The 16246-nt window shown below is 33.2% G+C and overlaps 2 protein-coding genes across 2 annotated transcripts in view; one reads left to right on the top strand and one right to left on the bottom strand.

The window, feature by feature from the left end:
• The first annotated feature begins 67 nt into the window (after nucleotides 1–67).
• LOC124540197 lies at nucleotides 68–4666 on the top strand. Its single transcript, XM_047117657.1, has 6 exons — nucleotides 68–178; nucleotides 1363–1450; nucleotides 1996–2109; nucleotides 2421–2613; nucleotides 3398–3536; nucleotides 4560–4666. The coding sequence occupies exons 2-5, from the start codon at nucleotides 1367–1369 to the stop codon at nucleotides 3529–3531; spliced, it is 525 nt and encodes a 174-aa protein (XP_046973613.1). The 5' UTR covers nucleotides 68–178; nucleotides 1363–1366; the 3' UTR covers nucleotides 3532–3536; nucleotides 4560–4666.
• Nucleotides 4667–7655: 2989 nt separating this feature from the next.
• Nucleotides 7656–16246, bottom strand: part of LOC124540143 (inactive dipeptidyl peptidase 10) — a 303680-nt gene continuing 295089 nt past the window's right edge. Inside the window, exons 7-18 of the mRNA XM_047117591.1 lie at nucleotides 15815–15917; nucleotides 15110–15231; nucleotides 13668–13921; nucleotides 13239–13389; nucleotides 12876–13019; nucleotides 12418–12558; nucleotides 11945–12036; nucleotides 10989–11109; nucleotides 10703–10776; nucleotides 10457–10617; nucleotides 9898–10097; nucleotides 7656–9264 (exon numbers count right to left, since the gene is read on the bottom strand). Of these exons, the coding sequence (XP_046973547.1) occupies nucleotides 9115–9264; nucleotides 9898–10097; nucleotides 10457–10617; nucleotides 10703–10776; nucleotides 10989–11109; nucleotides 11945–12036; nucleotides 12418–12558; nucleotides 12876–13019; nucleotides 13239–13389; nucleotides 13668–13921; nucleotides 15110–15231; nucleotides 15815–15917 (1713 nt within the window). The 3' untranslated portion in view covers nucleotides 7656–9114. The remainder of the gene's footprint in view (nucleotides 9265–9897; nucleotides 10098–10456; nucleotides 10618–10702; nucleotides 10777–10988; nucleotides 11110–11944; nucleotides 12037–12417; nucleotides 12559–12875; nucleotides 13020–13238; nucleotides 13390–13667; nucleotides 13922–15109; nucleotides 15232–15814; nucleotides 15918–16246) is intronic.

The raw sequence follows: 16246 nt of genomic DNA, 5'->3' as shown, positions 1-16246 counted from the left end.
AATTATTTCCATTTTTTTATATTTATTTTCTAAAATTATGAATTGTTATCCAAAACGTGAACAAAACGGAACTGTATACATTATCTATGCGCATTGCGCAAATTTTATGTTGAGTATTGACTTTTTTCACTAGAGGTCGCCGTTTTTACAGTGTAGGGTGGTGTTGCGACAATATAAGGTAAATATCATTTTAGAAGAAAATCAAGAATTAAGTCTTATTAAAATAAGTTATTACCGTGTTAAAATTTTCCTGCATTTAAAATCTTATTAATACTAAAATAACTGGCGCAAGCGGTAAGTAAAAAAAGTTAATATAATATGAACATGTCATCGATATTCTAAATTCAAAATAAACCTATTCAGAACGTATTTTGTTTTAATCTTGTTAGATAATATTCAATTAGTTAATAATTAGTTGCTATAAATTGTATTTTCGTACAAATTAATAACGTTAAACAATTTTTTTCTCGTTATGTAACTGGGGATCGATAGACATAACCTATTAGTATTATCAGTGTTTTTATCATAATATCTATATTCCCATGTATAAACCACCTGAACGAAATAAAATGGCAGATTTTTTTAGTACTCATATGAAATAATAAACAGATGAATAAAAATAGTAATGAACAAGTAAATACATTTTGTATTTAAGAAAATATATACTTAAATGTGAGAAATAATTATAAGATATGCTTACTTATAAAAATATGATACAATTTTTTTCATTACTATATATCGAGGCAAGAGTATCAAATTTGTATTTATTTATATAAACTTATTTATTTATACAGTCCTCAATATAACTTAGTATACTCCAAATGTTTTCTAATGTAATATTATAAGTAAATAATAACTAGGAATGGATTCATAATACAATACAATTTATTAAACCCTTACATAAACACCCACTTTTTTCATTTTTGAAATATGTACAAAAAAATTTGTATAAATTCTTAAATTAGATTACTATAAAACTTGGTTATAACCAAAGTCCTGTAGGTGGTGTGAAAAAAATCACGACTTAAAAGTTGTAGTATAGCAATAGTATATTAGATAAAACTACATTTGGCTTACTACAATACTGATTTAGTGGCTTTAGTATTTTTTATATAGATGTAGACAGAACAACAAATAGGTCAATTATGTGATGTGTTGTGAATGTAATGTGGTCACCACATATGGTACTTCATAAAGACATCCCTAAACACTGTAGTTTGTTGTAATTATTTATTGTTCACATCTAATAACACTATTATCCTATTCATATAAGATAAAAAATGTAGATTGGGACTTGATCAAATTCTTCCTTCCCGTCCCTTATGATAAAAGTAGCATAATTAAAGTTCGTTTCTTCCTTAGAATTATGGCAAATCTCCTCTTGCGTCGTGCGCTGTTAGATGCAGTCCGAGTACCAGTTGGTGCCCGGGCTTCCAGTGAACTTGCCAAGGTAATCCGATTGTTATGGCTACTTTTTTTTATAAAGTATTTATTTTATTGTTTCAAATACTTTTATACTTATTTTTCATTATAAATAAATTGATGTAATATTGAAAGTATCATTTAAATAGGTTATAATGATAAGTTAGTATTCTTTTTAACTTAGTTTTCCATGTAATGAGCTAACTGGCAAAAAAGGTGTGGTTGAAACAAGAATATAAATATATAATAGTCATCTCAATTATAAATAATGCTAATTTCATTTATCCCTATTATAATGTACATTCAACGTTCTTTGTATGTTAATCTACTTCTCAATCAAAAAATATTTTTACCAAGTAAAAAGACTGACTATACATAACTTTTCAATAAGTATGTTTTAGTGTCATTATTACAGGTACCAGTTTTTAATGTAGATTCCAATGAGAAAAACTGCCAAGAAACCCCATAGATTTTTTCGCACTCAAAATATAATTATGTAACTATGTATAGTTAATTACATGAGCCCTGTTAGGGGATCATTGATATTAACTCAATATGAATGTATTCTCCTAGATTGGCAATCGGGAGTGGGTAGGCTATGGTTTCAACGGTCAACCCAACTACGTAGACAGGCCTGACTTCCCCCTCCCCGCCGTCAGGTTCCGCCCCGACACACCCGACATCAAGGTAATATACTTCAATATATTTTTTAGACTACAATACAATAACCTTCATATATATTTTCTATGAATCTATAAAATATATCATCATTAAATAACAATGATTGTTATAAATATATGTTAAGGACTAATTATTTTCTATTGCACAAGGGTTTCTTAATTTTTTATTAAATTGAAAGTATATCAATGAATTTATATGTTTATATTTCTCCATGAGTGTGGCATCAGACCAGACCATTTTTGTTTGAACATACTTTTGTGGATCAAATTATCTTCATCTACATGACTAATATATGTATGTATTTATAAAATTCTTAGGCTCTCCGTGAAAAGGAAAAGGGTGATTGGCGCAAGTTGACCCTGGAAGAGAAGAAAGCCCTCTACCGCGCTTCCTTCTGCCAGACGTTCGCCGAATTCCAGGCACCCACTGGAGAATGGAAGGGTGCTCTCGGCTGGGCACTTTGCATCGCTTCCCTCTCAGTTTGGATCTACATGGCAATGAAGTTGTTCGGTAAATTAACATTATTACTATAATGTTCACCTTTTAACATACAAAGTAACGTTGGTTTAACAATATGTTACCAGATTAAGATTCTGTAAGAATTTACTTCTTTCACTCTTAAAAGGCTAACTTATGATGATATGCTGTTTTGATAGGTGTTTTCTATAAATGTTATAATGATTACATAACATATCACACTAGTATTCTGCAGTGAGCTTGGATCTTTTTCATATAGAAACCATCCCAAACCCATAGTAACTTTTTATTAGTAAATCTGTTATTGTTATGCTTCTGTATTTAATGGAATATTTTGATTTTATTTGGTTAAATAATTCTTGTCTATATTTTTTATAATAAAAGGCCAAAAAATTAAAATATAAAAAAAATATCACAAAAACAATTGTTGTGAATTTCAAGTTTATTAATCGAACATAACGCCTATGTTTAGTTTCTATGAGACTAATTTGCAATAATAATTTATAAAAGTAATAATTCCTTAAAATGAATTATTTAGATAGTCAATTGATTTGATAACATTAATTACTTCAGATTGTGGGTTGGAACCTAAGTTCATGTCTAAACATGCACCAATAAGTTTTCATGTTGTTAATTTTTTTTTAAACCATCCCTCGAACTCATGTAATCTCTTAAAATCTACTTCATGTGAATTCATCTATGCACTGTGGTCCAGTCCAGGTTCAGTGTGGTATGCGAGGCATTTGCCCAACAGTCTGGACATTTACTGTTTCTTGCGTACATAGCATAATAATGTGTAATGTATGTTTACTTCCAGTATACAGCCCTCTGCCTGCTTCGTTCGATGAGGAGCACCAGAAGGCACAACTGAAGCGTATGTTGGACTTGAAGGTCAACCCCGTCGATGGATTATCCTCCAAGTGGGACTACGAAAACAACCGCTGGAAGTAAATTATGTGAGTTGTTCCTCTTATTCAAGTTTCAATCTGTATTATAAATGAGAAAGTAACTCTGTCTGTCTATCGTTCTTTCACGACCAAACCGATTTTGTTTGGAATTTGATGAAATTTGGTATGAAGCAAACTTGAACTCCAAGAACAAGAAAGACAGGCTGCTTTTTTGCCTAACATGACAACCAACACCCTAAAACGTAAGCAAAGCCTCGGGGGAATACTAGTATTTTATGCAGCCGTAATGGTCCAATTGTTAATAGATGTTTCTGCTCAGTGGTAAAGTAAAACATGAGTGATCAAATGAGAGTAGTAGAGTGGAGGCTTAAACTCTAAATCTTCTCAAAAAAGGAGACAATAGCACAGCAGTGGGTCTTTAACAGGCTTTTATTTATTTTTTTATCTTTACAAGTTAACTGGCCAGCTTCATACATGCCACGGAACAAATTACTGTACTGATTATAATCACCCAGTCATGTTTGAGTTTGACTTGAGTGGTTGAAATTCGATCCAGTAGATGGCGTTGTTAAAAGATATCAATATATTTATTTTTAATGTTGTCTTAAATTTTCGCGATTACACATTGAAATAAAACTAGCTATAACGGATTTGAATCGCTGAAAAAATGCTCGAAACGTCGGGATGTTAAAAATAATTAACATACGCGATTCAAATCCGTTATAGCTAGTTTTATTTCAATATTTATTTTTAATAATAGCAATTTTTTACTCATACAGACTGTCAAGTATAAGTTGGCGTTCCTGTGGCAGCACATGCTACACCCTTTGTCTTACCACTTTTTTGTTTATTGTACCAATATCTCTCTAGAAAATAATTCTCTACATCTCATTTTTAATAGATATTGGGTAAGTTTTCTTAATAAGGGTAAATTAAACAAATGAGATATAAATGAATAAAAAAAAATAGTACATGTTTTTGCCATACTTACACTTGACGCGCTATATGAAGTTGTGACACGCAGTTGTACGTACTGGCACAAAATAATAATAAAAATGATTTTGTTCACAGGTGTAACCGTGTGGTGCTCGCTAACGGGGCTGGCTAGCGGTAGAGTAGACAATGTTATATAAGTGAATAAATCTGTAAGATATAAAATAAAATTGTGATTCCAAACACTTGGACTTTTTTATTTTGATATGTATTTCTGCCTACGAGTGTATTTATTTATAATTATTGGGTAAACTATTGTGTTTTGATCATTGAAAGATTCTATTTTAAAGCAATATAAATTATAGTCATTTAAATGATAATAATTAGTTGAATTACTGACAAGTTCTACTACTTACTAGCTTCCAGCTAACTACAAAATGTTTTATATTTAAATTCAATAAAAACGGATGGGCCGTTTAACCCTAAAAAGGATCTTTTGGTTCCATTGCATCATAAAATGTAGATCACATTGTGCCCTTGTGCAGATGTGCCATAGAAAACAATAATATGACTTTGTGTCACATTTAGCCATATGGAGAACTTGTCTATCTAGGAGTTTACATATAACACTGCATATCTTCACTGCTAAAGGTGAATTAAGTCCTAACAAGTTAAATTCAAATCATCTAAGTTTATTCAGAATTCTAGGTTATAGGATAAATAAAACAAAACATTGGAACAATTTTTTATAAAACAACATTTTAACATAAATAAACAACATATCCATCCACTGAGCATTTAAAAATACATATTTAATATGTAACTATATCATGAATTGGTATATTATACAATTCTTTACATTCATGGAGTTTTAAATTTAATTTAGACATTCATATTACAAATAATATTAAATTATTTAAATAACATGCAAAATATAAATTAGGAGCCGACCTTTGTTTTTAAAACGTAGTTCATGAAGATGTTTGAAAATGGAACACAGCAATAGAGTCGGCCCCTAAATCGGGTCTAATCGTCTTTCAAATTCCAATATTACGCATACGCACGTATATTTGAATTCAGAATTTTTTTATGTTTCTAAAAGAGTTTTTTTTTCTTCTGGATTTATAGGCACAGCTTTACAAATAAATTTATCATATCAGTTTTTATATTAACATAAATGTTTCGGTGTATTGGATGTGTATATATTTTAAAATATAATTAATTTTAAAATATTTATTGTTGTTTACACTTGTTTTAATGGCAGTTACATTTTTATTTTTCCAAATAAATCTACTGATTGTTTTGAAAATGATTCATAAGTAAGTGAAAGAAGTTTTTAGTTATTTATTGCTTACTGAATTAATAATTATAAAAACTAAAATGTATGTTAATATTTCCTCTAAAAAGGGAGGTGACTAGAGTTTTGGATTAGACATTAATATCACAAAAAATATTCGTATTATTCTAATAGGTCAAGAATGATGAAATTGTTGATGTCGGTGTTGTAATTACAAATAATATTACAAACAGTAAAATAAATTTACAAAAAAATAAAAGTATACAAAGATGAAATCCCAATAAGGGATGTTTACCAATTAAATTTAGAGACACATAGAGAGCAAAATTAATTAAGAGGCTAAGAACTCGTGTTAAAAAGTTATAGAATTTTTATTGATGAAAATTATTTAAAAATAATTTCATACTAATGATATTTAAACACTTTGTAATATTGCAAAACAAGAAATTAGGCAAGAAAGCTATAAACAGTGATAATCCTTCTACTTTTCTTATTTATTTCATCAATATCTATCTGCCTTAACATGATTACTAGTAACATTGATATTTCAAAAATTAGTTTTTCTTACGTTTTATATACACTAGCAACATTTAATGTTTTTTTTTATTGTTCTATGAAATATATTGTAATATGTATATTCGGCTTCAAAAAAAATTTGTACAAAGAGAAAATTGTGATTAGAAGATTACTTTTTCGACGCGACATGTTATATTTTTAGTATTTTAATTCTTTTTGCTACAGTTCACAATATTTGACAACATTTTGAAATTATGACATAACTTGGGATACTTATTAATTTAGTAAAAGACAAATTTATCTCTAATATATAAAAGGCATTAAATTACTAGATGGTCACGTGACTTAATATCGTGAGGAATATGTAGGATATATTACATACGTAGATTAAAAAGTGTCACCTTTTTTGAGTTCTGACACTTGATGAAATTTTTATCTTTTCGTCTGAACCAGGTTTAATATTTTAAAAGAAATATCAATTTTAACTCATCAACATTTTGACAGTCAAACACAAAATAAGCGTAGAATTGTGTTTTACAGAAAAACCAATTGGATTTGAACTTCGTTAAAGTGACGTAAGAAACCGCTCCTTTTTTTCTTTTTTGCTTCACGTTCTTCACGAATCAGATAGTAGAAGAATATTTTAAAATGACAGTCCTAACTATCGTTGAATGAATATTTTATCTGAAGGAATTAGGAATAAGAATTTTGTTACTACTCATTTAAGGAGAGAATTCTTAATTATAAGGGATGTTCCGCTTAAAAAGAAATGCATAATATTATGCAAAAAATTTTTACTCTATCTTCGGCAAAACCGATAAATGGCAACACCGATTTCGATATTAGCATTGCTCATCGGACTAGATAAGTTTTGTGGCTATTATTTATATCTTATTTATTTATCGCGTCATTATTTAATGGAAGATTTATGAAAATTTATGTTTTCTCATTTTTAATAATATAACTTGAATTATGATCATCTTTCGTACAAATTTCATTGAAACTGACTACAGAAATATTCTGACTATCAACATTAACTTATGGCTTGGGGACAACAATTCTAATTGTACATAGTATATTAAAGCTACATATCTTTTACGATGACATTGAAAGCGACATAGAAATATAAAGATAAAGGTGACTGTTACTTTAACACTAAAATATAGATTTATTTATTCCTTATAATATAATCATAAGAAAATTTCACTGGAGATTAACCCCTTTATATAGTCTGTGAACAATTTTCTATTGCAATCATTAATATAGGGCTTATTGTTTTAATTATAAATGATTATAATTATTTGTGAAGCAATAGGTACCTACATACTTACAGCCTATTCCAATCACAAGAGTGTTAAAGACATGAACTTTGAGAGGATGTGGCCTAATTTATGGATGTTGGTGTTGTATATGCGGATAAATTATTTAAACGTAATGCAGATATATTAATCAAGAAATGTTTTTAGTATATACTATATCATAACTATTTGTCAATCGTTTTAAATATGTAAATCTAGTTTTTTTTATCTTTATTCCTTATTGGATTGAAACAGGCTGTGTACTGGTAACACTGAACATAATTCAAAATATAAAAAATACAAAACAAGATTATTTTTAGTTAATAATAATCAACCAAATCTAATTTCAATTAGATAATGAGAAAAAAATGACATCCAACGTTGTAACCGATGTCAAATCTATCAGCCCACTATTGGCAACACTCAGTTAAAATTGTTCACACTCTATTCCCAAACACATTTATTATTCTAATAATACATTAAGGTTTTTAAAAAGTGACACATTTTGTTTTTATATCTCTTTGTCTAGTTCCAACTACCTAGTAAAATGTATTTAGGCTAAAATATCGAATTCATTTATTGAATTCTTTTAAAACGCACCATTATATCAATTTAAATAATCTACATCTTCTCTATGGAATATATTTCGTAAAATTTTTAAATACTTTACTTGGTGCGATGACAATATATGTATTCTATACAACATTTTGATTTTATGAACGCCAATTTTTTTTCAAAGTTTTCGATTGACATAATGAAAAAAAAGTTTGTTACTTCCGTTTTGGCAGTATAATCGATGTCAGTTCAAACTTTTTCAAATAATAAATGTAATTGTTTCATTGAATGATATTTCCTAATGTTATCTGTGTTCACAGTTAAATGTGATATTTTTATTTATCATTTTATTTCTAATAAAACATGACAAATAATTAATATGGAAAACAGATAACGTTTTACTTCTAACATATAAGTTAATCTAATGTAGATTACAATATATATGTTCATAATTATTGGTTAACTATATTCCATCACAATGATAACATGTATATCTACTAATTTTGATATTATTAATTTCGAGACATGTTGAATATATGTCTTTGAATTTTTCGCTTGTTTTTATTTTTTTATTCTTATATCAACTCACATAAGCTTTAATATACAATTTTAATCCTGTGTCGAATAAATTAGAATTTTGCATAGCAACACCGTTGGTTTAATAAAAAATTTTCTGTTTCAGTTTTTATAGCAGTGATATTTATTGCAAGCATTTCGATTTATTTTAAAATGCGCATTTAGATTTATGAACTGTAATTTCTAGCGAAGTGCATATTGCTATATTTAATGTTTTGGCGCGAAAAACTTTGACTTCTGACACTTTTTTTCCAATAGTTTTTGTTTCCAATGTTTGCATATTCTAATTTCAAACATAACTTATTACAATATGAAAAGCACTTTTGATTGTTTCAGCTCCTAAGTATTTATTTTAAGCCGTGACCACTTTTATGTGTCAATCTTCAAATAAATAACTGGATTTAAAATATCTCTTGTTGTTCTAGGGGTTTATCTACCCCTCCTCATCCCACTAGTCGCGGAAAGGGAATAGTCCCCCAACTCCGCCCGCGTCCCAGTCCGCTACTTCTACTGGCCCGAAGCATTCGTCGAAGAATTGTTCCATTGTTTTATGAACGTGGAGAGAAGACCGCTCGAAGTTGTGGCCCTCGTCAGGATAGACCTTAAATCATTAGTTCAATCAATTTACTAGTTAAGTGGTACTACCTTTCAGACATTCCGAAATGATATATGACTAAATGAAATAAAAAATATCTAACCATAAGATCCGAACAAACAAATCAAAGATCCAAAAAAAAATATACGAAAAACAGTCATTATATATTAGTGGCAATTTTTATTAAAACTGGTCTATTAATTAAAGGTAAAAATGAGTCGAGATGGCCCAGTGGTTACAACGCGTGCATCTTAACCGATGATTGCGGGTTCAAAGCCAGGCAAGCACCGCTGATTCATGTGCTTAATTTTTCTTTATAATTCATCTCGTTCTCAGCGGTGAAGGAAAACATCGTGAGGAAACCTGCATGTGACAAATTTCATAGAAATTCTGCCACATGTGTATTCCACCAACCCGCATTGGAACAGCGTGGTGGAATATGTTCCAAACCTTCTCCTCAAAGGGAGAGGAGGCCTTTAGCCCAGCAGTGGGAATCTACAGGCTGTTGTTGTATTAAGTAAAAGTTACACCTACTTTATAACAACTGCTTTTATCATTAGCATACATTTCGGGATCCAATTGCTCGACAAGCTGTTAAATATTTCGGAATCAGTTATTGTAGTAATGTGTATACGTCACCTGGTGCGTGTAGAGCGCCTGCGCGCGGATGAGCGCGCGCGCGAGGGCGAGCGCGTGGTGCGGCGGCGCGCGCAGGTCGGCCGTGGCGTGCGCCAGCAGCAGGCGCCGCGGCGGCAGGTTGCCCGCGCGCCGCCACACCGCCAGCGCCGCGCCGCCCGCGCCGCCGCCCGGCCCGCTGTACCTCTCCGTCCAGTACGAGTCTGCGTCCAACGGTACCCAAGCTTACTAAACTCTTACTAAGCTTATTAAAAGATTATTACTTATTTTATTGAAATTGAAAAAGAATCAGGCCTTCACCCCCTCTTTCCCATCCCTCTTCAACTAATAATTACCCTTTAAGAAGCTTAAGATTTAGTTTAGAGGGCCCCCTGAGCTCGGGGGCCCTGGTGCACTGCACCGCCTGCCCTACGATAGTTACGCCATTGCTGCATAGCTGGATAGATGGATAAACACCTAGTAAATCATTACGGCGAATTATATGCACTCGAGCCCGGTATCATTAGGTAAAAACTAGGTTCGTTGCTCGTTATAAATGCCTTACGAGGGACAGGCGACTCACTATGATGCCGCAGGTCGGCGAGCGGCGCCAGCAGCGCGAGGCAGCGCGTGAGGTTGCGCGCGTCGCCGGCCGCCAGCGCCAGCACGGCGCCCGCGCCCAGCCCGCGCCCCCACGAGCCCACTCGGGACCCGTCCACCATCTTCAAGTTGTCCCGGAGATATCTACCATTACGAAAATATGTAGTTTAAATATATGTATCTAAGGTCCATTTTCAACGAGAATTAATTTAAAGTTTTTTATACTTACGATAAAACTGCTATTTGGTCTTCGACATCAACTGACAGTAATCTCTGATATATTTCGGTTCTGAGCTCTTCGCCCTGAAACATTTATTGTCTTCAATTATTCTGCTGTATAAACATATATGTCAAACAAAGATCTAATACGATTTTTTACGATAGTTAGCTTCGATGGACAACCAGATATTTTTCACGGAATGTTTCGAAATTTGAAAACTAACATTCATCTATGTATTTATTGTTATTATAATATATGAATACAGTATGCTATAAAGAATTAGAAAAATTGTTACCTGCCCTCCAGAGCCTCTTGCGTCAATTTCCGCAACGATGAAATTCCTCGCCGTAGCCAAGTACCAGCCCCAATCTGGGCGCCACCTCTCAGTTACTAGCTGACCGCCTGGTTCTGCTGATCTAAATGTTTATATATAATTTCAAATTTGGTTGCTTAGGTAAAAACTTCTACAATAATAACTTATTGTTTTATTATATTTTATTTTAGAAATTATTTAATTAATAAAATACATTCGCCAAAATAGATTCAGCCTCTATCAATAGTAATATTATATATTTTAAGCCGAACTTATTACGGGTAGTTGGCGTACCCTCCGACTCGTATAAAAACGACCGCTCGATAGACTGCAGGTCCTACCCCACCGATTTCGTTCTGAGCCGAGGTGCGATCTCATAGGAGACACCCTCAGGACGAACTTTAGTTTTAATTTAGTTTTAATTTAGAGCCCCGCGCTCAACCTCAGGGCAGGGGACATTAGTTCTCGCCCGAAATTCAGGTGACGCTGTGAAGGCCAGTAGGGCCAACAGCAATACACAACACACAAAAAAAAAAGACTGCAGGTCACTTTCTTATCAGTCGTCGGTCGGTAAGAGTGTCGGTACTTTCACTACTTAGCAGTAAGATCGTTTATTTATAATAGTGGTTCTATGTTTATTTGTGTTTGTCATATCTGAAGTTAACGGTTGTTTGTGATTGCTAAAAATTTGATCACAATTTGAATTATTGTTAAAAATTAAGATTATTTTTAAATAAGTTAGCTATAGGTCGTTTCAATTGTTTTTTTTAAATTATTTTTCCTTCTGATTGCTAAAAATATTAATATTGAAACCAAGTCACCTCTTCACGTTTTTGTCTACTTCCTAATGACAAAGTTTATTGTATTTTTTATAAATAAATTGTAAGAAAATTTCATCGAAAAAAAAAAAATTTTGAAAAATAATAGCTATAACTCACACATGTAAAACTAATGGCAGTGGTAGGTCGTCAGTCTCTCTCAGTCCTGGCGGCAGCAAGAGACGCACGCGAGCTTCTCTGTGCGCTTGCACCTGAGGGGTAACATTTTTTTACTTTAATTTCATGATCCCTCAGAAGATTTAGGTATCAATAACTTTTAGTTTGTATCAACTTTTAATTTTTTTTTGTGATGCGCTAGTACTTTTCAGTCAAAATGGATTAAAGTGTTATTTAACAGCGGATTCTAAGAATATGAAGGTTTGGTCGTCTTACTCAATAAGAGAAATAAATAAGTTAAGTTGCATTAGTTTTACTGTCCATTGAGTCAGAAAAGGTCAAGAAACATGATCAAAAGGCCTGTGCTCTTGAATCGGTCAAACAACAGTGATAGTAATGTGTATTATTAGTGTATAAAGTAATATTTTTTTTTGATCAAAATGTTCGAATTATATTTATAACAATGTGTAAGCTACCTCGACTCTGAAGACCTTGGACTGCGGTGCTGCAAGCGCGGCGAACTTGCTGCGCAGTGGCGCGCCGTCCCACAGCACCGCGCGCCGCGCGCCGCCCGCCGAGCACACGAACGTCGCCGGCGGGCCCGGGCCCAGGCACTCCTGTACGTGTTAAAAAAACATTACAAATATGCAGTTTAAAGCTAAGAGCCGATAATTTGTGTTTATAATTCATCTCGTGCTGGGAGATGAAGGAAAACATCATGTGGAAACTTGCATGTGTCTAATTTCAAAGAAATTCTGTATTCCATCAACCCGCATTGGTACAGCGTGGTGGAATATGTTCCAAAACCCTCTCCTTAAGGGGAAAGGAGGCCTTAGCTAAGCAGTGGGAAATTTACAGGCTGTTGTTGTAGTTGTTGTTTCTTGTATAAAGTAGAGTAATTTATGCGCTGAATATTTGTAAATGAGTATATTACCTGAACAAAATATGAGAAATTCTTGCTGAATATGACTCGATTGTACAGACAGACTGTTGGAAGGGAATCATTCTCATCAGCGACGTGCGGCAACACAGTGGACGTCGGCCACGCCGGCAACGCTGATGTCGCGTTGTCGTACTCCTAGAAATTTTACCATAATCATAAAAAATACATCTTTCGTGACATTGTTATTCTCAACATGTCTATAAAATAATCTTCGAATTATTTGTACCACTTTGTCATAATATTTGGCAAGATTTATTTTCATTTTTAAGTTTCGTGGTACTCAGATTCTGTTTGATTATAAGGAAAAGAAAATCGTTGATAACGCGGATACTAAATATGAAATTATGTACTGACCACTTCTTCAGTGCTAGGCTCCACGGTGCTGTCAGGGACGATGCCAGGACAGGTGAGGCAGGTTGGTGGTGGCGGCCAGCCATCTACGGGCACCGACACCCGGTATACGTGTCTTTCACCCGCTTTTTCTGGAGCTGTTCCGATTACATACCTAAACGATAACAAGTATTAAAGGTTTTTTTTCCGAATTTTCCTTTAGGTTTGGGCTTCTATAGATGCTGCGGACTGCCCAAAGTTGAGAATGTACTTTTTAATATTGAGGTAACTTATTCAGGCATAAGCTACTATTTTTACTACAATATTAGTATTTAAGGTTTTTGTCAATACTACCAAAAAATAAGGACGTCTGGTATTTGACTCATTATTAATGAGATTGTGTATTAAATTACAAAATCGATTATACAATTAGTTTTAAATTGCTTCACTCACAATAGTCTTCTTCTCTCGTCCCATCCAACAAGTTGCGTGATTTCAAAGTTCCCTTGTGTGATAGTGGTCCGGGTGTCCTGGGTTAGATGAACCGCGTGTCTCCAAATACCACCTTGGTCAGTTATGGGTGCAGTTGTGAATACTCCACTCCTTCCACCAACTAGAGCCCCTCCTCCACACCACCCGCAATCTTCTTCAACTGGATCAGATCCCAAACCTGACCAGCGCGTACCATCAGATTCATCTCGGTATATCTAGAAATTAAAACTTGTTATAATAATCGTGTCGTTTTGTAAATTTATTATGAGTTAGCGAGATAGTTTTAATAACATTTTTAGTTTATATAGAATTAACCGTAGAGTTTGTGTGTCTGTTTGTATGGCAAGATTACGAAGGTAACATTGCTCTAAATGTATGGGCGATATCATTATAACTACTTGATAACCTCTCTAGCAATAGATCAAACTTTATTAGATGCGACGAAAAAGTCGTGTGGTATATTCTTACCCATTATTAATTGTGCCAAAATAAGGAAATCATGCAAATTGTCTTAAATACATTTTCGATAATTTTGCTGCTTTTTAACAAAACATTATTCAAGAAAAATGTTTTAAAAGTTTATTTACAATTTATAAAGTGTTTCTATAGTAGATGTAACTTAGGGAGCAGAAGAGAAATTTGCTATCAAGTGAAGTGGAAAATAAAACAAGACGACCGCGACCTCGCAGTCGCTTCATTTGATTTATTTTCGCGACGTCGAGAAGATTCATTAATTTTATCTTACGTTTTTGTTAATTTTATCAAAAGAAAATGTAATGTATTCAATATTATGGTTCCAACTTATTATCTGTGATGTGAATAAATTATGTCCAAAGAACGTTGGACGGCTGTCATACAAACAGGGAGACGTTGGACCTGGATGGAAATAGCGAATGACAAATGGAAAGACTTGAGTAGAAGTTACTCACTAAGTTTATCATTATCTTTACATAGTATAAAACGAAGTCGCTTACCGCTGTCTGTCCCTATGTATGCTTAGATCTTTAATATTACGCAAAAGATTTTGATTCGTTTTTTTAGTCTTTTTAGTTTTAGTTTTTTTCGTTAGATAGAGTAATTCAAGACAAAGGTTTTTGTATACACTTGGACAATACAGTTGTTTCACTGAACTACTCTACGTCTACGTTGGTTGGATGGAGTAACTACTGAGTTTCTTGCTGATTCTTTTTGGTAAAATATACATTCCAAATCGTAACTTCATTTAACATAGTTTTTAAATGACGATTCAAATGTGCTTATAAAAGCCTGCTTGAATAAAGTATATCTTGATTTGATTGACACGCGGCACACGCCTTTGCAGCAGTGAGTGCCATAATTATAGGGCTAGTTGTCAAGAATAGTGTGTGAAGCTGATTGACAAAAAGTTCAATCAAAGTACTTACATCCTGACAATTATATTGAACCGCGTTACAAATGCTGATGATTGAAACGTTCTGTGGTCGGTTGAGCAGCAGGACAGCTATCTGGCGCTCCGATATCCAACTCGACCAGCGCACGTACCAACCTGGTGTGGAAGTGAGACTTAGGATCAGCTGTTTTTTCAAATCGGAGTGAGAAGTTTTTTTAAGGTATATGTTGGTGAACGGGCATATGGGCCACCTGATAGAAAGTGGCCAGAACCGCCCATTGACAATAGCGCTGTAAGAAATAAATTTATTTAGAAAATCCTCACATCGTCAAAGCACCACCAACCTTGGGAACTAAGATGTTATGGCCAAAGACAAAACAATACTGAGTACTGTTGCTTGGCGGTAGACTATCTGATGATTTGGTGGTACTTACCCAGACAGGCTTGGATGAAGCCCCCCATTTTACACTTTTCTTTAAATGATAAGTTCTAATTTAAACGAGTACAAAAAACATTCACGTACCTTTAGGTATTTCATTATAAATTTATGGTAACCAATCCTTTAAGTCATATCAACTCATTAACGATATAAATACAGTCCAGAAATGATAATGGTGTGCAATTCAGTATTTATACTGTAAGGTAAAATAAATTGCGACACATATTATGTTATGTTCAAACTAGCCCCAGAGTAAAAAATTAGGGTTGTAAATAAAAAAAAACAATCAAGAATACATACTGCTGTCAACCGGTGAATTAAATTGTATGGCGTGCGGGAATAAAAATTTGGGTGTTTTGATGCTGACGACGTATAGAGTCACTACGGGATTGTTCGTGTTCATCTGAAAAGTAAAATAGACAATACATTCATAATAATCCTATATAATTCATGTTAAGTTATTGAAACATGTGAAACATGCGAAACATAAATAACAATCTAAAGGCAGGAATATGCGTAGAAGCTCTCGAAGCTATTACGAAGGTTCCGGATGTATTTCACCACGCCTAAGTTGTTTGTTGAATCATGCGAATTTCATTCGATACACGAAGGTTACAAATTAAAGGCAAATTAAAAAAATGAAATAAAATAAATTTCCATTTCATCTCCAAAATATTGAGCATCACTTATCACAATCTGAATGTTTGGGATGCAAATAGATAACGAAAAGTT

Source organism: Vanessa cardui, chromosome 24 (assembly GCF_905220365.1).
Source record: "Vanessa cardui chromosome 24, ilVanCard2.1, whole genome shotgun sequence".
Taxonomy (NCBI): Eukaryota; Metazoa; Arthropoda; class Insecta; order Lepidoptera; family Nymphalidae; genus Vanessa; species Vanessa cardui.
The sequence above is the reverse complement of the archived record's forward strand: the minus strand, read 5'-3'. Positions and strand labels throughout refer to the sequence as shown.